This window comes from Mesoplodon mirus, assembly GCF_964341445.2.
Source record: "Mesoplodon mirus genome assembly, chromosome: 8".
Lineage (NCBI taxonomy): Eukaryota > Metazoa > Chordata > Mammalia > Artiodactyla > Ziphiidae > Mesoplodon > Mesoplodon mirus.
In genome coordinates, this window is record NC_138984.1 from 39,091,035 (window position 1) to 39,111,737 (window position 20,703).

General features: G+C 34.7%; 1 protein-coding gene across 1 annotated transcript in view; it reads left to right on the forward strand.

Annotated features, from left to right (window-relative positions):
• The window catches only part of PGAP1 (post-GPI attachment to proteins inositol deacylase 1), a 71,387-nt gene that overhangs the window by 18,715 nt on the left and 31,969 nt on the right, over nucleotides 1-20,703 (forward strand). The window contains exons 5-13 of the mRNA XM_082630329.1: nucleotides 3,334-3,491; nucleotides 6,338-6,390; nucleotides 7,230-7,296; nucleotides 9,094-9,199; nucleotides 9,874-9,929; nucleotides 11,374-11,457; nucleotides 14,935-14,981; nucleotides 15,956-16,007; nucleotides 19,750-19,827. Coding sequence (XP_082486455.1) covers nucleotides 3,334-3,491; nucleotides 6,338-6,390; nucleotides 7,230-7,296; nucleotides 9,094-9,199; nucleotides 9,874-9,929; nucleotides 11,374-11,457; nucleotides 14,935-14,981; nucleotides 15,956-16,007; nucleotides 19,750-19,827 — 701 coding nt within the window. The remainder of the gene's footprint in view (nucleotides 1-3,333; nucleotides 3,492-6,337; nucleotides 6,391-7,229; nucleotides 7,297-9,093; nucleotides 9,200-9,873; nucleotides 9,930-11,373; nucleotides 11,458-14,934; nucleotides 14,982-15,955; nucleotides 16,008-19,749; nucleotides 19,828-20,703) is intronic.

Here is a 20,703-nt window from a genome sequence, read left to right on the forward strand (position 1 = left end):
CTTGTAGCTACTACTCCCTTTAGAGTATACTACAGGCTTATCCATGTGTGAAGCAGCTTAGGTTTAAATCAGCACCTCCAATTCTGAGCATCTCTTTTTGTGACTTTCAACTTAGGCTCATAACTGAAACTGCTGTTAATTTTCTCTCCCTTTTGCATCTTAACATGGAAAACATGTGTCTTATAACCCTTGGGCACTTGAGCTTCATTTTAGTTATTCTTGAGGATGACTCTTGGTCTCTTAAAGTGTGTTTATACTTCCTTTTTTTTGTTAACTCCTCTGGGTACTTCATTCAAAATAACCTTATATTTAAGTATAATAGTAGAAATGCCTTTTTTAAAAAAAAAAAAAGGTCTGCTAACACCTTATTGAATGAGGTAAGGTAGGATTGCTAATCTTTATAGAGCTCTTATTATATTTTGGATATTGTGGTAAGAACTTTACATGATTATTGTATCATTTGATCCTTATGGCAGTTCTTTGAGGTAGGTACCATTGTTATTGCCACGTTCATGGACAGAAAAAAGAGGCCAAGATAAAGTTCTTGCCCAAAGTCACATGGCAAGAAAATAGTGGTACTCCAGCAAGCTTGTTTCTGGGCCTGTACTTTTAACATTTACATATGCTGCCTCTGAATTGAGTTACATTATGATAACAGAGGAAATAAAATTATGGATAATACTGTAATGTTGCAGGGAATTTTGAGTGAACAGTAGGAGTTTATGATTGTTGTCATCTAATTAAATAGGGATAATGTCACAGAATAAGAATTAAATGCCTACTATCTCAACTTTTTATTAAAGTCAAATATGATCTTCACTGCTTTTTGGAATGCTGTATGTGTAGAAGAAAATCTTCAGAAAGAAATAATTATTTTTCCTAATCAGTAAATTTACACAACTTCTTACCCTATAAAATTTGCATTATCTTAATTGTGGTGAAAATTTTGTTTACAGATAAGTGAGACATATACCCTAGTGACTCCAAACCAAAGTAGTTTTCCAAAGCACCCATCTTAACATAACATTGCCAAGGAGTAACTTACTTGCTAGAATATCTGGTGCAGTAGCACTTAAAGAGAAGTTTGATTTTTTTCCTTATTACATTTAAAACTTTGCCTGTAGAACTCTTCTAATAAAAATTTTTCGTTTTACTATTGAAATTGGTTAAATATGCTTTACTGATTCTAATAATTATAAATTATTATTTATAATAGGTTTAGGAAAAAATTAAAGGTATAGACAAGTCATAATACTTGTCATCACAATTGAGAATTCTTTCTCTTACTGCATTTTATGTGGTGTATGTAGATGAGCCATGCAGGTTAAATTATAATTACTCAAAATGCACTTAAAAAATCTCTTTGAGGAAAGAACTGTCAAGAGAGTCAGGTTTACTGTTTTTGAAGGATACTGATGGTCTGTCTCTAAATGGCTTAGGCTGAAAATGCTTCTTAGGGTCAGGGAGCCTCTCCAGTAATTAGCAAGCTTCTATGCCATTTATTCTGTATTTATTTTTTATTGAATTAAGCCATAATTAGAATGAAAAAGCAAAAGTTCAAGGGTGGATTTTAAGTTTTTAGGAGACCCATATGACCTTCAGAAGTAGATTCCCTATTTATACTTGGTGGAAATACTGTCCTTAAATAGGGGAAAGGAAGCCTTGCACTGAGCTCTGTACTTCAGAGAGCCCTGCTCTTGTGTTGCCATTCCCCACAGGGTGTGGAGTGTACAGGCCAAGCAGCCTCCCCACTTACAGGCTGTACCTTTACTTCTGGACTATGATCCAGGTAGCCAGTCCTTCAGACTTTTCTTGCCCATATGCCTGAAGCCCACTTCCTTAGCCTCTTACTTGGATCTGTCCTGAGGACAGGTATATAGAATCCTGAACCTGAGTTATGGCCAAGGGGTGGCTCTGCATGAGGTACAGACAGAATTTTGATGTGCACAGGAGGTCTTTCTGATGCAGGATGGAATGTGGATGGGAAGAAGAAGAGAGCACAGTGATCTGTTCCCACTTTGCTGCAGATCTCCACAGCAATCTGTGGCCAGAGTTATGTTCTCCCTATGCTGCCATAATCCGGTGTCCAACTCTGAGGTGTCCTAGAATTCTTAATTTGAGCCTGGCCTTCCAGGTTATTTCAATGATATATTTGTCAAGGTAGGCAGAGAAAATACATTTGATTTAAGTTTGTTAGCTGGAATTTTGACTTTTAAGTATTTAGACATATGGCATGTATACCTCATTGGAACTCTTATCCCAAGCTCTGGAGATATTAGGAATGGGTCTGCTTTGTCTCAATCTAAGTGAATACTACTGAGATCTTTAATGAGAAGAGTTTGCTGTTCCAAAATGTTAAAAGCCATCAGTGGGATCAAATGCCAGGATAAAAAATGCAGTAAGTTTTGGTAATCAGAATAGGAAATGAGAACTCCCCTGCCCTGGCCTCAGATCTTCGACACTAAATTTTTCTCATCTTCCTTAGATAAAGTGGAAAAACTGTGTGCACCGCTTGTTACACTAAATGGGTAGAATCTTCTTAAGCATCAGATTTTCCGCAGCGGAGAGTCCCAAGACTAATGTGACTGTCATTGTCCTGATAGATTGTATTTTAAGAACTTAAATAGTACTTTGTTGGGCCTCCCTGGTGGCGCAGTGGTTGAGAGTCCGCCTGCCGATGCAGGGGATACAGGTTCGTGCCCCGGTCTGGGAGGATCCCATATGCCGCGGAGCGGCTGGGCCCGTGAGCCATGGCCGCTGGGCCTGCGCATCCGGAGCCTGTGCTCCGCAACGGGAGAGGCCACAACAGTGAGAGGCCCGCATACAGCAAAAAGAAAAAAAAAAAAAAAAAATAGTACTTTGTTTGGTCACCAGTACTACAGTGGCTGCAGTAGAGAGTTGCTAAGCCCTTATAAGCAGGGACACAGCCATAATTAGGAAGATCTATTGATATAACTCCTCAGCATAGTAAACTTATATTTTTGAAAGAATTTCGGGGGTTTCTTTCTATACTATGTGGCTCATAAACAAGCAGCATCCTTGTGGAATGTAGAGACCTGTTTGCTATGGACTTGTCAAAGCTAATAAAATTGGGTTATCTTTTTTCTTTATTGATACCTTTACTAACTCTTAATATTTGTACCCTGATGGGGAAAGTAGAGTATGTGTAAAGATACTGACTTTACCCAAAATAGAGAAATGTGGATGGCATTGCTTATAGACAATTCAGATGGCTTAAACAGGAATTCAGTTTAATATTAGTATTATAGATGGGTTATTGTTGCAGGGCATGGTTACTGATTTTTAATGTATGTCTTTTTTATTTCCCACCAGATTTTTATATGACTGTAAACAACTATTGGATTCTGAATGCTAGACACATAAATTTAACCACACTATCTGTAGCTGGAGGATTCCGGGATTACCAAGTTCGTTCAGGACTGACTTTTCTACCAAAATTAAGCCATCATACCAGTGCCTTATCTGTTGTGGTAATCTTTTTAAAGATTCTACTAAAGTAGTAACATGATGGACACAGTGGGGCATGAAAGGAGAAATGATATGTAATCGGTTAGAAATGATTCCTGAGTTGGTCTGGTATACTGTGTGTGTGCAAGTGTGCATGTGTATGTGTATGTGAATATGAGAGAGACAGGACATGAAACAATGAATGTGAATATTTGGGGAAGACAGAGGCATGGATACTTACATCCATGGAAGGTGAAAAGGATCTTAGAAACTTTGTGCAAATGACTCTTATTTATGAAGATGATTGTTTCTTGTTCAAAATAAGTGCCTATCCATTGATTAGAGTTTTAAGTATAAAAAAGTATGGGCTGAAGCCCAGGGGCTCCGGATGTATCTCAGTGGTATGCTGTATACAGTGGTAATGGAAGATCAAACATTTCACATACTCTTGAATTTTAAACTTGAATGAAAGTTTACTGGTTTTAAAATTTAAAAATTAGCTTTGATAGTATAGATAGAGCTCTGATTAATTAATTTGCTAATTATTCTTCCCTACTAGGACATCAAGTATTTGGTCTTTAACTGGGCTACACAGCTTCTGTAAAATAAGTTCAGGTTTCCTTTTAGGACTTATTTTTGTATGCTTAAACTTCGTCTTTAGTTAAGAGCTTAACTTTTAAATTCAGTATACATGTCATCTCCAAATATAACTTAATTTCTAAAAAGAAAATTTATAGCATTCCTTTTGCTTTTTAGATGATAGTTCTTTGTTTCATAGTTGTTCTCTTGATACTCCTTTGCTCAGTTCACCTACTGCTGTTCATTCAGTAAATAGGTATTACTGAATGCTTGCCATACACAGAACAAAAATTATTAAGCTCTTCTGCTGTTATCCACCATTTTCTTATAACTGAAGGAGTTGTGAGGTAGCCATAATAGCTTTGGAACTAATTAGTACTAATTTACTAATAGGTAAATCTCTCAAACCTCATCATCAGTAGGAATCTTGTTTTTTTTTTTTTTTTTTGCGGTACGCGGGCCTCTCACCGCTGTGGCCTCTCCCATTGCGGAGCACAGGCTCCGGACGCGCAGGCTCAGTGGCCATGGCTCACAGGCCCAGCTGCTCCGCGGCATGTGGGATCTTCCCTGACCAGGGCACGAACCCGTGTCCCCTGCATCGGCAGGCGGACTCTCAACCACTGCGCCACCAGGGAAGCCCCGCAACTACCTTTATAATGTGTGTTGACTTTCCTTTTTTCAGCTCTAACACAGATGCATTCATTAGACTGAATGAAAGTAAACTGGCTTTTGTCCTTGTTAATAGTAAATGATGTCTACTGTGAGTTCTTACTTTACTGAGCATCTAACCTTAATACCACAGTGAACTCTGGTTGTCTTAATTTTTTAAAGTAAGTTGCCAGCAGCAATTCCTAAATAAGATAGCTAATGCTTATAAGTTCATTAAGTAATCTATAGATTTTTTCAACTTTAGAGCCTCCAACCCAAATACACATTGATAGTTGCAGAGTACAATGGTGACAATGACTCAATGACTCCTTAGAAGTTATAAATACCTTTTTTTGTTACAAATACCTGTTTTTTTAAATTAAAGAGGCATAGGGCTTCCCTGGTGGCACAGTGGTTAAGAATCCACCTGCCAATGCAGGGGACGTGGGTTTGAGCCCTGGTCCAGGAAGATCCCACATGCCGCGGAGCAAGTAAGCCCGTGCGCCACAACTACTGAGCCTGCGCGCTAGAGCCCGCAAGCCACAACTACTGAGCCTGCGTGCTACAACTACTGAAGCCCGCACGCCTAGAGCCTGTGCTCCGCAACAAGAGAAGGCACTGCAATGAGAAGCCTGTGCACCACAACGAAGAGTAGCCCCCGCTTGCCGCAACTAGAGAAAGCCCATGCGCAGCAACAAAGACCCAATGGAGCCAAAAGAAAAATAAATTAATTAATTTATTTAAAAAAAACAAAAACAAAGAGGCATGTTAGGCCTCTAAATTTTCTTGCATACAGCATTGTTAGTTTCCTATTTTCATTTTGTTTTGACAGTTCTAGTGAGGGCATCTCATTGTGTCTTTGACAGTGTAGAGAGAGAGATGACATGAATAATAATATCAGATCTACTTAATGTTTCCCCATTGTATGTAAGATGCTGTTCACAGAGAGGTCATTACCCTGTATAAATAGAAGTCTCTAGTTCTTGGAGGGTGCTGTGCCACTGTTAGGAAGCCTTCTGAAAATAGTTATATTTTTTACTAGGCTTTTGCCCTTCTGTCTCTAACCAGTAGTATATATGCTAATCATCTAGGGATTTTTTTCCTAATAAGTCTGGACCCCACTTATAAAAGTCCGATTCGGTAGTTTTGTGATTAGGCATATTTATTTTGAAAAATCTCCTCAGGCCTAGATCTCTCTCAGGCACATCCTGATTAGAATTGACATCTTAGAACTTAGTAAGTGATAGTCTAGTCAGAACTAAAATTACTGAAATATCTATTATAATTTATATATACACTATGATTTATTAAAGAATCATAAACTTAACCTCTTTTTAGAGTAATGAAGAGTTAGACAGTAAACTTCAGTAAGTAATCTGTGGATGTTTTAATAATTTTAAAGGGTAATTTAAGCTTGACTAAGTAGTAATGACAAATAATTATTTTATGCAGGAAATATTCAATATCTTAATATTTTTGGGTCGCCTTTTACAAGAGTGCATCGGTTAAAAATTTCTGTGCATCATAAAATAGTGAAACTAATGTTACATGTTTCTAAATATTAGCCTATAAGAATTTCAAGCCTTTTGGAGAATAACAAGTGCATTTTTCTTAAGTATGATTTTTGTTTCTTTCCATTTAGAGTTCAGCAGTGCCTAAGACCTGGGTTTCAACAGACCACCTCTCCATTGTATGGTAAGTTAATATAACTTATTTTGGCAATTTGTGGTGGTCCTCTTTTCTCATCAATGAATTGATTGGTTTGTTAGCTTTCTTAGAGCTTTATCCATAAATAAATAAGGATTTGGGAGAAAGATTAACTTAGGGGTTTAGAACTTCAGCCTTTGTTCTTGTCTCAGTTTAACCAAGGTGTCCTTGACAACCTATAAAATCATCTCCTGAAGAACCAGTAGCATCAGTCTGAAATGATAATGTCAAAATTTTAGAATTTGTCAGAGCTGGGCAGAATCAAAGATACTTGTGGTAGGACTTTCTGAGCTCTTGGCCAATCACCAAACTCGGACTTGATTAATGCAGCATTGCCTATTCTAGAGCAACACATGGAAAACCAAGTAGGAATTAGATTTACCCTTAATATAAATAAAGAAATAGGTTAAATAAGGGTCAAGAAATATATAAATCCTAGTATTTTATCTCTATATGCATTGGCTTAAAGATTCTCTTTTCACCTTCCTCTGGTTGTGCAATCAGTAGTGTTTGCAAGGACCACAACAGTTCAGACATATGAAGATGGGGCAGACAATATGTCACATCTGGGGTAGACAGGAAGATTTAGGGAAGACGGGGGCCTGACACTTATACTCTCAAATATCCAGGAAGATTTAATTTACTTTATTTTTAAAGGTTTCAGCTTTAAGATGTATGCTTAATAATGATAATTTGTTAAATAATTTTAGAGTTTGCAGCATTAAAGGAAATTCATATATTCCATTAAATAATAGAATTATTTATGTTTGTATTAAAAGTATATTTTTGAAGAAAGTTTCATTTGTAACATTTATTTTATTCTTTAGGTGTAAACAATTACAATTGACTACAATTCGAGCATTCTTTGATCTTATTGATGCTGATACTAAACAAGTATGTATTTTTAAACTAAAAGTTACTTCAGTGAAGTAAAAGCTTTTGTTAGAGCAGTGATAGATTTCATACGTTTTTTTACTTTGATGAAAATAGAAGCCTACACCTTATACTGACTAATTAGTTTGAAAATGGAAATACCTGTATTTTTATCTGTAATCTTGGATAACTATTAAGAATGCAATAAAAATGAAAAAGTGAAAGAATACCTTAAATCTTCCTCAGTTCTTCCCCTTTACTGTTTAAAATTTGATATATGTCCTTCTGACTTTTTTTTTTTTACCTTAAGGGAAATACTTATTACAAATATCCTTATGCAGTAGGATCAAAATGTCTACATTCATTGAATAACACAAGCTCACCAGAACTTAAAATGTGTACTTCTAGAGTCAAACCTTTTCTGTATTGATATTTTACATATAAACTCTCCCAGCTAGTGATTTTCTAAGTTGTTCAGTTAGCAGGATACCTGGAAATCATATTACTCATGCATCTCTTTCTTGTCTGCCAGCAGATAAATAGTAGTGGGCACCAAGGATTTCAGCAAAATTCAGAGAATTCTATTAACTTAATTTTTTTTTCCTGTGAATTGGGAACAGATTGCCATTATTCATTGTAAGCAGCCTTTCACCTCAGGTCACTTTGCAGTGCATCACTGTTCCATAGAAGCATGTTTTGAGAACTACAGCTCTGGCTTCTCTTTTTGGAGAAAACGTTCCTTGTATTTTTGGTAATTTTTTCCATTATGGCATATATTTTTGGATTCTTTTTCCTGAAGGCCCCAGTTCTTTGAGAGACTATTATGTGTGGCTTCTTTCTCAGTAAATCTCTGGATAATGCTTCCTTGTCATTGTGTCTTAACCTTGCTCCTAAGTATTCTCTTTTAGGAGTAGGGTAGTGTCTATATTTTTTTCCTTAACCCTTCAGAAAGCTGCATAACTATTATTAGGGAGAATGATAGATGTTTAGCTCTCTCCTGAAGAATGCAGTAAAAGAGAGACACAAGTTGATCTGTTTTACCACGTTTTAAACCACAAGATACCATATTTAAGTTAGTATATTTATTAAAGTAAATCAGCTTCATAGAGTTAACACTGTTAACATTGGAATCATGTAGTCATGGAATGTAAATGTTTTTCAGTTTTTCAACCTTGTTTTAATTGTGACTCTATCGCAAATGTGTTTAATCTGTTCAACTATATACAACAGTAGAATCAATTAAAATTTGTATTTGACCAGTTTGTATTTTAAATGACATTTGGTAGGTTTAGGAAAAACCCCATTTCAACTAATGAAGAACAGGTGAATCTCAGGTATATTATTTAAAAATTATACATCAAACTAATTTTAACAAATCAAATCTTGTTTTCCATTAAATTCTAAGGTGAGAAAATGCTAATACTAGCATGTAATAAATTATAATTCTGGGTGGATAAGTATTTTACACATTTTAAGGGACAAATGAGAAATTTTTGACTAATACTGCTAAGAATCAAAATAATATGAATCTGAGCTCTCTTTCACAAACTCAGTATATATGATATACTAAACTAAATATTAGACAATAAAATGTTAGGATATGATTCTTACTCCTCAAGAGGCATATAGTTGAGGAGGAGAACAAACATATATACAGGGAAACTAACTCAAAGCATAGTTAGTCCCATGTTAAGCACTTAGAACAGTGCCTGGCCCACAGTAAGTAACTGTTGGCTCTTATTATTACTTGAAACAAAGTTTCATTAGGTCATCACAGTGGATATAAAAGGATACAGAATGTATCAATGTTCTTTCCAGATAACTCAAAATCCCAAGAAGAAATTGTCAGTTTTGAATCACCACTTCATAAGACACCCAGCAAAACACTTTGAGGAAAATCCATCAATAATTTCTGACTTAACAGGTCAGTAGTAATAACATGTTTTAATTTTAAGTAGAGTTTTGAGTATTATTTTTAGGTAAATTTGTCATTAGCAGGCAAATTCTTTGAAACTGTAATGCTTCAGGTATTATAATCCTATTATATTTTATTAATTTCCCTATGCTGGTTTCTTATGAGGTTCTTGGCTAAGGAGGAGAAAAGTAAAAAATGTAAAAGTAAAAAGATGTTGCTGATAAAATTTTGTACTGAAAATAACATGACAGTAGAAAAATTTTAAAGTGTTAAATGTCTCTATTCTCCTGACAGCCACGTAAAATAAATTCTGTATTATTCTTGACTTAGTTTCTTGGTATCATTCTTCAGTCTTTTGGTTTAACAGCGTATCTTTTGCTGGTAAATTTTGTTTTTATATGTATCTGTCATGCTCTACTTAGTTTGGAAAATGAAATATTTGTTTTCTTCTGTTGATAGTTCTTAGAGTTAGACATCAGAAAGATTTTAAATGCTTTACATGATCTGAATGCTCCTTGGTGATGAGCATATAGAGAACATCTCATTAGATTTTCTATTTTAAAATAGCCAGTGTTCAGGAAACTGCTTCTTTTTCAAATCCTGTTATGATTGAGAAGAATTCAGTAAAAGAAATCACTTAATGTTTTTTAAAAAGCCAAACAAATTAATTTCTTTTACCTTAGGGACATCCATGTGGGTTCCAGTAAAAGTGTCCAAATGGACCTATGTGGCTTACAATGTAAGTATACCACCCATGGATTTAAAATTTCTTTTCAAGAATATTTTAGTATTTATTTTTCAAAGCTAGACTTTTTAAAGAAGATAACAACGTTATTTTCCCATACTAAATCAGTTTAGTAATAATTCCTTAATATCTAGTCAGTGTTCAATTTTCCAGTTTTATCATAACTGTCAAATTTTTTGTTCTTTGTTTTCCAATTTGTTTAAATCAGGGTACAAACAAGGTGTACGTATTATTTGTTGATATGTCTCTTATTCCTCCTTTAATATCTAATACTTCCTTCACCCTTTTTTTCCTTGCAGTTTATTTGTTGGAAAAAAAAAAAAACTAGTCATTTGTCCTATAGAGTTTCACACAGTCTTGATTTTGCTGATTGCACACCTGTAATGTCATCCAGTATATTCCTTTCCCTACTCTTTCCTGTGACTTGGTAGCTGGATCTTGGATCTAGATGCTTCATCAGATTCAGGTTTTTGTTTTGTTTTTGTTTTTACTAGACTCTCTCTCTTTTTGTGATGTTAGCAGCTATTGATGAAGAAGGCCTAGAGTCATTAATAGGGAGTACAAAAGCAATGAGACTCCGATTATTCCTTCTTCATTTATTAACTGAAACACTGTATAGAAAAACTTCTCATCTACTAAATTTATCAAAAGTAGAACAAATTACAAAGGAAAAAAACGATAATTCTTTGGATCTTATATTTACTGGTTTCTAGAGTGGTGAGTTGGCTCACAAACACCCTCCATCAGTGACCATAAGATGTTTTGGGGGGTTTTTCCTCCAGTATTATTATGAGCTTAAACATTTTTGTGTTTCTGTCTAAACTAAAATACTAAAATTGTTCTATCTTTGATACTAAAATTGCTATTAAAACTGTTCTGTCCTTGACCAGTGGAAGCCATTTCAAGGTAGGCTCCTGAATCTTTTTGATATAGCTGCTCTTTAGTTGTCTTTGATATTTTCCTCACTGTCTAGTATGAGAAAGTATTTTAGCTCATTGTGTACCATTTCCCATCCCAGACCTTGAATCTGCTTTTTCTCAAAGAAGCTCTTCCTATTATTTGGGAAACAGTATCTGAAAACCATAATTTGGGTACTAGAGATGTTTATGGCTAGTGAGTTAGCATTTCTAAGGCCTTTTCAGTGAACAGAGCTAAGAAATGTATTTTATCTTGGTCATAAGGCCAAAAACCAAACCCAAACAAAAAAAAATGCATTCAAACTGATGCTTCCAAGACAAATTCAGGTCTACAGAGTTTATACCTGATCTATCTTGCATCTGTGTCTCCTTCTTCCCATTCCTAGATTATTGGTTCTCAACAACACCAAGAATGATAGAATTAAAATAATTAATTAGAACAATTATTCATTACTTTATCTGAATTTTTGAATGATGAAATTATCTACTCATAATTTATTGTGTTTTCCCTCTTTTTTTAGGAATCTGATAAGATATATTTTACATTTCCCCTTGCAAATCATAGAAAAATCTACACTCATGTCTATTGTCAGAGCACCATGCTGGTAAGATAATTGATACACTTTATGTAAATTTAAAAGGCTAACTGTTGTTTATTTTTAAGATTCAACTAGTATCTAGTGGATATCATCTTTAGCTATGAACTATTATTAAATCTAATTAGTTGAAAAACATTTATCTGGAACAGACAGTATTGATTGAAAAGTACTAATCAAAATGCTTCTGTAACTGATAATATATCTATACTATTAGCTTGTACCTCTGCCTCTAGTTTAGGTTTTTCTACTTTAGTTTCACTATGTTTAGGATGAAGGAATTCAGTTCAGATCTCCTTTAATTCTAAAATTCTATTAGTATTTCAAAGAATAGATATATTTAAGCAAAGCTATCCTTTGTTTTATAAAGTAAATCCTGTTTTTCCCATGGCTTCCATACTCAAATTTGCAGTACTTTTTATACCAAATATTCTCTAAAATAGTATAGTAACTTTCTGTTACAGTGTTATCTAGACTTACAGTATCAGTATGATGATTTTGTTTGTGTATTTCTTTTTAATGAGTACCTACTATGCTAGAAATATGTTAGATGCTTTAGCATGCTTTTGTTGTATTAGGTCTGTTTAAGTAATAATTTATCAGCACTTCTTACTTTCAGGAATTTGTTTCCCAATTTGGGTTCCTTTCTCTCTATTCTGATTTTTTCCCCTCATGTCCTAGGATTCTTCACTTTATATTTGCATCTTTCATAATTTAAGTTCCCTCGTTTCCCTTTGGTTGGATTATTTGTATTTTTTAGGACTAGGATCTAATATATTACTTATTTGGTTGATACCACCATTTGATATATAGTAAAGTCTTTAGAAAAGATGGTAGGCAGGCACTGTGGGCTAGGTGCTAATGAATACTAATTTTAGTGGAATTGCCACAGTTTTTGCATCTCTCACCAAAAACAGACTACCATCTCTCAGCCTAAAATTTGGATGGGTAGTTTATCCCAAGAGAATCTGGCCCTGAGAGTGATGGCTTAAAATATCCACACTCCTACTAAATTCCAAATCAGAATGTCAGTATTATATTGAGAAAAATCCTTGCCAAAGTGCAAATTATCCATTTGGCTTATTGGAGGATCCCTTTTCTGTAATTAAGGCCCATGGGTGAGTATTACTAGTCATGTGGAGAATTTGTTTTAAATGTTTTCAATTTTTATCATAGAAGTTTTCAAACATACAAAAGTAGAGAGAGAATATAATAATAAATTCTCATTTAGCCATCACACAGCTTTAACAGTTATCAATATTCTGCCATTCTTACTTGATTTATCCCTTCCTCACTTTTTTTGAGTGAAGCATTTTTAAAGCAAAATCCAGGCATTTTATCATTTTATCCATACATATTTCAGTATGTTTTTATAACAGATAAGAATTTTACATATTATTATAATACTAATATTATATTATATAATAATATTATTATTATATTATTTTATCCAACAAAATTAATTACTTATTCCTTAATATCATGTGGTATCCAGTCCATGTTCAGTTTTCCTCTGTTCATTTAAGTTTTAAGTTAGCTTGTTTGAATAAGAATCCAAAAAGTACGTACATTGCATTTGATTCATATGTCTTATGTCATTTTTTAACAGCCCCCTCTTTTTTTCCCCCATGCCATACATTTGTTCTGGGTTTAGTTGATTGTATTGTGGTATCTTTTAACATGTATTTCTATCCATTGTTTTGTGTAAACTGGTAGTTAGATCTAGAATCTTGAATAGATTCATTTTTTTATGGTATAAATGTTTTATAAGTAGAACTGCGTACTTATCATATCAGGAGGTATATAATATCTGGTTGTCCCACTTTTAGTGACAAAAATCAGTGGACTGATATATCAGTGGACTCAGGTCATATTGGCATGATCCATTCATTATAAAGTTCCTAGTCAGTCTTTCACCTAATGATTTTAGCAGCCATCGAGGACATATTTTTTTTACTGTAGATAGATTTTTTTTTAGATCTATAAATGTTATAATCAAGTAGCATTTTCTTTTCTGTGCACTTCAGGAGTTAGTAAATTCTGAGTGACATTTTCTAAGATTTTTAATACAGGTTTTAAAACTAGCTGAGTTAGGGGTGTTTACTAGATGACCTGAAATTGTTCTTTGACACCTTCTAGGTTATAACAACATGGTGTTTTAGGGTGGATTTAAATAATACTTTATTCAGTCTGTTAGTGAATGAATCAGAATTCCCTAGACACCAAAGTAAGTAGTGTGCAATATTGACAATTTTCATAATAAGGGCTGTCTTTGAGTTGCAATAGCTGCAAAAACCTATTACAAAAGTGAGTTGGATCTTGAGAGGTTGCTAGATCCTCTTTGTCTAGGCTATGCAGATCTGTTCTGTTGCCTTGCTTTATAATGTCACGTGGTTGTTCTGGTAAACACAGGTAACTGATAAAAGAGTTTACCAAAGTATTTTGCCAGCAGTGGAGAGGGGAGAAATACCACATTGTGTTTGTTTTCTTTCAGCTTGCTTTTCTGAATTCTTGAAAAATATCTTAAAATTTTATTTAAGCTTGATGAGGGCAGAGGCTATGTCTGCTTGATTCATCATTTTTTCTTGAGGGCTTAGCATAATTCCTTGGCCCTGGAATGGACTTTATAAATATTAATTGAATGAAAGGATTGATATTTTTATTGTCCTGTCTGTATTCTAAGGAAAAATATATGTAGCTGTCTCAGCAGTGTTTCTCATTCTCTTATGCCCTGGTAGGTTTTCAGTAGTTGGATCATTAGATCTTGGAGCATTGCTCTTACTACTTCATGAAAAGTTAGAGTGAAGACCTTGGGTCATACTGCTTTTAAATGACTGAAGCTGAATACATAATATTGTTAAAATACCACAACCATCTCTGCAGCATTCCCAGTCTGCGCTAGTAAAGTAACAACTAGCTTTAGGCTTTAACCCTTGGAATTGTGCTTCAATCCAAGCACGTTCTCGGTTGCATAAAAGTTATCTGCCTAGTAATCAAATGAGAACTCAAGTGATAAACTAAAAAGCTGTACTTAGATTGTTATTTTTAATTACTTGGCTCTGGATTTTTTTTTTCTGTTTGTGTGAAAGTCTACCTCTAGTTGTTCTCTTCTAGTTTTGTTAAAATATAGGTTACTTTCTATGTAAGTACCTAATTAAAGTGTGGACATTGCTGAACTCTTAAAGTGTTAGTTCAGAAATTAAAATTGCTTAACAGTATGCTGTGGAGAGCTAACCCATCAGGTCACTCTCTCATACTGCTGCTCCAGGTTACTTGCTTTACCGGTCTATGTTGACATTAGACTTCTTTGCCTCACCTTGACCTGTTTGACTTTTGAGAACATTTTGAATACATTTCTAAACAATAAGTTGTTGTTTTATGTTTCCATTGTGCCTACTGACCCTATCATAAACAGTGAAATGCCTGTTTTATATAATTATTTTCTACAATATTTAGTGTGCTTTATTTTGTGTTATTAATCAATAGGATACAAATAGCTGGATTTTTGGCTGCATAAACAGCACTTCTATGTGGTAAGTGTTTTGAACATAAGGCCCTCTGTTCATTTTTCTCAACATAAGGTATATACTCAAATCACACTTTCAGAATAGCTTCAGATATTTTTGTTTGTTTGTTTTTGTTTATTGCGGTACGCAGGCCTCTCACTGTTGTGGCCTCTCCCGTTGCGGAGCACAGGCTCCGGACGCGCAGGCTCAGCGGCCATGGCTCACAGGCCCAGCCGCTCCGCGGCATGTGGGATCCTCCCGGACCAGGGCACAAACCCGTGTCCCCTGCATTGGCAGACGGACTCTCAACCACTGTGCCACCAGGGAAGCCCCATATTTTTTTTTTAAAGCTTAATAGTTTGCTTTTTTCTTTTTAATATAAATTTATTTCTTTATGGCTGTGTTGGGTCTTTGTTGCTGCGTGCGGGTTTTCTCTAGTTGCAGTGAGCAGGGGCTATTCTTCGTTTTGGTGTGCCAGCTTTTCATTGCAGTGGCTTCTCTTGTTGTGGAGCACGGACTGTAGGCGCACGGGCTTCAGTAGTTGTAGTTTGCGGTCTCTAGAGCACAGGCTCAGTAGTTGTGACGCATGGGCTTAGTTGCTCCGCAGCATATGGGATCTTCTGGACCAGGGATCGAACCTGTGTCCCCTGCATTGGCAGGAGGATTCTTAACCACTGTGCCACCAGGGAAGTTCCACTTCAGATATTCTTAAGCTCATTTTGCTACTAAACTAAATTATAGTATTGATTTTAAAATTAAAAATAAAGAAAATTAACATACTAGTAATTTTTGCAAACATTGATAGTTGGTTGCTAGGAAAAACTACGTTTTGTTCCCCAAAGGACTATGTGGATAAAGTGTATTGTGTTAGACCTATTAGACCTGAGTTCATTAGAACTGTCTTTGGTAGGTCTGTAGATGGTTTCTTTTTGCTCTGAAGCTTATTTATAATTTATAATACTTTAATATATGTCTTTTATATTTTCATATTTATTTCCAAGCCGGCAAGGGGTTGATTTATCATGGAAAGCTGAACTGCTGCCAACAATTAAGGTAAATTGTGGATTTTTAATGTTAATATCCAGGTGAAAAAATATTTGAGCATATAGGCATGTACAGTATGTTCTTTGATTAATTCTAGTCATTAAATAAACTTGAAATTTGCTAATATACATTTTAGAAATATCTTCTCTGGAAATACATTTAATGGAGAATAACATGCAATTCTTTTTTAGCTTTCAGAGGTGAAAACTATAAGTCATCAATCCTAAATAAAATTAAATCTATATGTTATAGCTTCATACTAAGAGGTAGATAAATTTTTAAGATTCAATTTGAGGGTTTGTTTGGAATGGTCTGTCTTAAAATATTAAGTTGAATATACTCAATTCATTTTGGGGAGGACCTACAGTAGGGAAGTAAGCATCTCAAAAAGACGCAAAGCAATTTTCAGTTTCAGTATCATCTGTGGTTAAGCACTTCAGTAATTATCTACCTTTATCTAGTACTCCATGGAATTTATTTAATAATTGTTAGTGATTTCCTTAAGCAACTGTGGTAGGTCAGTACATCTTTACAAAAGGCTAATTTGCACACTCACAAAATCTATTGTTGAGAAAATAAAACAGTTCTAAAATTTGATGAAAATATCTGTTCTAATTTTCAAATTGTATTTATTATAACTGATAATCATATGCCAGAGTTGATAGTTTTTAGTCTTCAAGTAAATCTATACTTTAGAATATATTGTCATAATGAATACTATATTCATAGGGTTGAATGTGAAGTCCTCTGGTTGGTCCCGATCATCTCCCAACTCCAGTTAGTTATTTGTGCTCATGAATGTTTATTTAGCTGTATGTTTAGTCAACTCTGTCCTATACCAATGAGAGGAATGATGACAGGATGAATAATTGCAAGTCACTTACACTTGACTTTGGAATGATTGCAGTTATTTTTTGTGTCACCTTGGTCAGTCTTTGTGCATGTTCATTCATGTGGCTTTGTATTGATAAGACAAATAAGTGATTTGACTCATAAGAACATTTTTAAGGTCTCTCACTAGTTCTATCCTAACTGTCTATGCAGGAGCAAATCAAAATCAGAAGTATTAGGGTATACTTACTGATCAATCATTCATAAGATATATTAAATATTTCCTTGAATTTCCAGTTTGGATATCCTTTCCAGCCTGTAATTTAAGATTTAGGAAGAAATAAATCATAAAAAACCCGATAAAATGTTACTTTGCTACTATTTTTAAAAAATTATTTCTTAAATCATAATATCCTTATTTCTTTTTTAAGTCTCAAAGATTTAACAATGTATTCGTCTAGTTCTAGACCCCTGTGTTGTTTTTTCTAAGTGTAAGAAACAGCTGGCTGAGTAGTAGAACAAGTTCTTCCAGCTGCTTACTTTTTTAAAAAATTTATTTATTGTATTTATTTTATTTTTGGCTGTGTTGGGTCTTCGTTGCTGCACGTGGGCTTTCTCTAGTTGTGGCGAGCGGGGGCTACTCTTCGTTGCGGTGCGTGGGTTTCTCATTGCAATGACTTCTCTTTGTTTTGGAGCATGGGCTCTAGGCACGCGGGCTTTAGTAGTTGTGTGTGGGCTTAGTTGCTCTGTGGCATGTGGGATCTTCCTGGACCAGGGCTTGAACCCGTGCCCCCTGCATTGGCAGGCGGATTCTTAACCACTGCACCACCAGGGAAGCCCCAGCTGCTTACTTTTTATAGTGGATACTAGAAGAAAGTGCCAGGCAGCCTTAAAAGCCTACTGGAATTTAGGGAGAAAACTGGAAGAGAGAAGTTAGAAAATGAGGATTATAATGCTCTGCTATCTTAAGCATTCTCAGTTGAAAAGGATTATAATTATTAAATGCAAATAAACTTTTCCATTGTAATGAAAATCAAAATTATATATATATGTGTGTGTTAGCCCATTTATAAAAAGCACACAAAATTATTTTGCTATGAAGTTGAAGGGAGAGATTGAAGTGAAAAAATCTTGTGGGTTTTACTCATATTTATATCATCTCAACAAAGGTAATGTAAGATGAGAATCATACCACCTTTGGCACCTCTGATGACTGAACTGTTAATAAATAGATGGAATCCTCCAGCAAAGCACTTGTAAATTCAGTTTAGGGCCTTAACAGTATCAGTCACATGGAACTTTTCTGTCATGGTACAATGAAGACAGCAACCACAGCAGACCAACAATTGGATAAGCCCAAATGGACTTATTGCTAAAAACAAACAAAACAATTAACTTTGAAAAGAAAACTAAGTTAATGAGAAGAATTACCTAGTCACTATTGTGCCTAAATCATACTTTAGCACCACAGCTTTGCCCTACACACAGCAGCAGAACTTGAAGGGTTTCTGACATCCAAACGCTGGTGTTTGATTTTCTGTGTGTGTTGCCTCAGCATTAAGGTCATTTTACCCTTAAAACACTGAAAAATTTCCAAACTTCATTATTAACCTTCATAATAGTAATAATTTCATGAATATTATCTTCCCAAATTCCTACTGACATTGTAACTATATGGGAACTTAACTTTATAAGTAAATGTATTTTGACACACTGATATCTTTTTAAAGTATTCTGATCCTAAAAAAAAAATTCTTGAGGAAAAAAGTTATTCTTGAGAATAAATAACAAAAGCTCTCAGTGAATAGCTACACAGAGTAACCGTGGTTCTTTCTAATTAATTTATCTTTCATATTGTCTACCACCTGTCTGGTTAGTTTCAGTTGCCTTTAGCTTTGGTTTGTGTGGCTCTTTTAAGGCCCTTTAATTTACATTAGAATATATAAGTGTGTTGCAGAGACTTTGCTGAGTAAGTTGAGGTGCAGCCCAGGAGTTTAACAAGCACTCCCAGGTGAATCTGGTCAGGTTGTTTGAGGACCACTCATTGACAGTTCTCTTTAGAACCTCTATCCAACTTGCCCACATTGGTGCTTCGGAAGAACAGTGGAGAGTACTAAGTGCAGAAATTTCTTAATGTGCACAGATTGTCTGTCACAGCATATAACTACTCACACCCTCGCCACATCTACTGTCAGAAAAAAAAAAAAACAGAATTGAAAACTGTATTTGGTGGCCTGGCTTTTCATTAGGTAGACCAGTCTCCAATCTATTCATTCCTCAAAATATGGACTGTAAGATAAGGTCTTTAGTTTTAAGAAAAGAATAGATGCTCATTTGGTGAGGTGCATTATTAGACTTACTGGGTTCATGTCACTTACTGAATAAGTTCCAGGGAATGATGTTCATACACATCATTAGCCAGCAACTGTTTATTACTTGGGCTAGATCAGAATCATTTGAGATTAAGTTGCAATTCTTCCATCATATTGAGCATCCATTCATTCATCAACTATTGAATGCTCTTTGTCATATACTAGCAAAATAACTTGTAGAAATCATACTGTAACATTATACAAAACAAGTAGACAAATTGTAAGAAACATCAAATCTGGAAATAATTATGTAAAATAATTAAATTTAATGTTAAATGTCATTTATTTTACACGAAGGGATACAGTTCAAGGAATATTTTTGGCAGTCCATATTTACATAATTATTAGAAATTTGACCTTCAGCAGGCTCATTGACCTGAAAATGTAAACATGGGCATTTTATGAAGTACTGAACATTAAGTTTGAAGTCAGTTTTTTCATGACTTACTAGGTAAGAAATAAATGTTTGTAATTTATCCTGCTTTTAACTTGCTTTAAGCTCTATATATCCTGAGAAATAAAATCAGCTTTTTCTCATCCTTTTTTAGTCTCTGACGTTAAGACTTCAAGACTATCCATCTTTGTCTCATCTTGTTGTTTATGTACCATCTATTCATGGAAGTAAGGTAACAAACAAATTAAGGTTGTTTTCAGAATGTTTTGGGGATACTCATGCTAAATATTTTAAATTATTTTTTGATGAATTCTTCAGCTTAGGGCTTACCTGAAACAGTGGCCAGGTTGGTGATCCACCTAAGACTGTTTAAAGCATTAGGATCACCTACTCTAACTTGAACTAAGCAGAATAAATCCAAGTCTCTTTGTTTCAAGTGGGAATTAGTTCTATTTTATCAGTCTTTCAAAATCTGTTAATTATGGAGTACTCTCTTATGTGCAAGACTATGTGCCAGGAATTATAGGAGGCACACAAATGAGAAAGACATGAACCCTGTTCTCGAAAAGCTACATACTGTTGGACAGGGGGAGAGAAATATATTTGGTGGCCAGGGAAAGGGTGAGAATGAAAGAGTTATCCAAAATGTATAAAACAAATCAGAATATAACAAATCCATGAAAAGTGTTAAAGGGGGAGATATCTCTGATTGATGAAATCAAAAAGACATTATGATGAGGTGATATTTAAAATTGCCTTAAAGGATAGTTAGGGTTTTTATAGGTAGAATGAATATTCTAGACCTGGGATATCTAATATGGGAGCCACTAGCACATGTAGCTATTTAAGTTTAAATTAATTAAAATTAAATAAAAGTAAAAATTCAGTTCCTTAGTTGTATTAGCCACATTCCAGATGCTCAGTAGTAACATCATTGCACAAAGTTATAATGAACAGCACTGTTGAGACAAAGAGATAGTAAGAGCCAAACATGGACAGTGTAGAGTACATTTGGAAAATAGTGAATAGGTAAATAGTAGTTTTAAAAGGATGGCTACCATGAGTAGAATAGTAGTGGAAGAAAAGCCTGGAAAAGTAGTTAATGGCC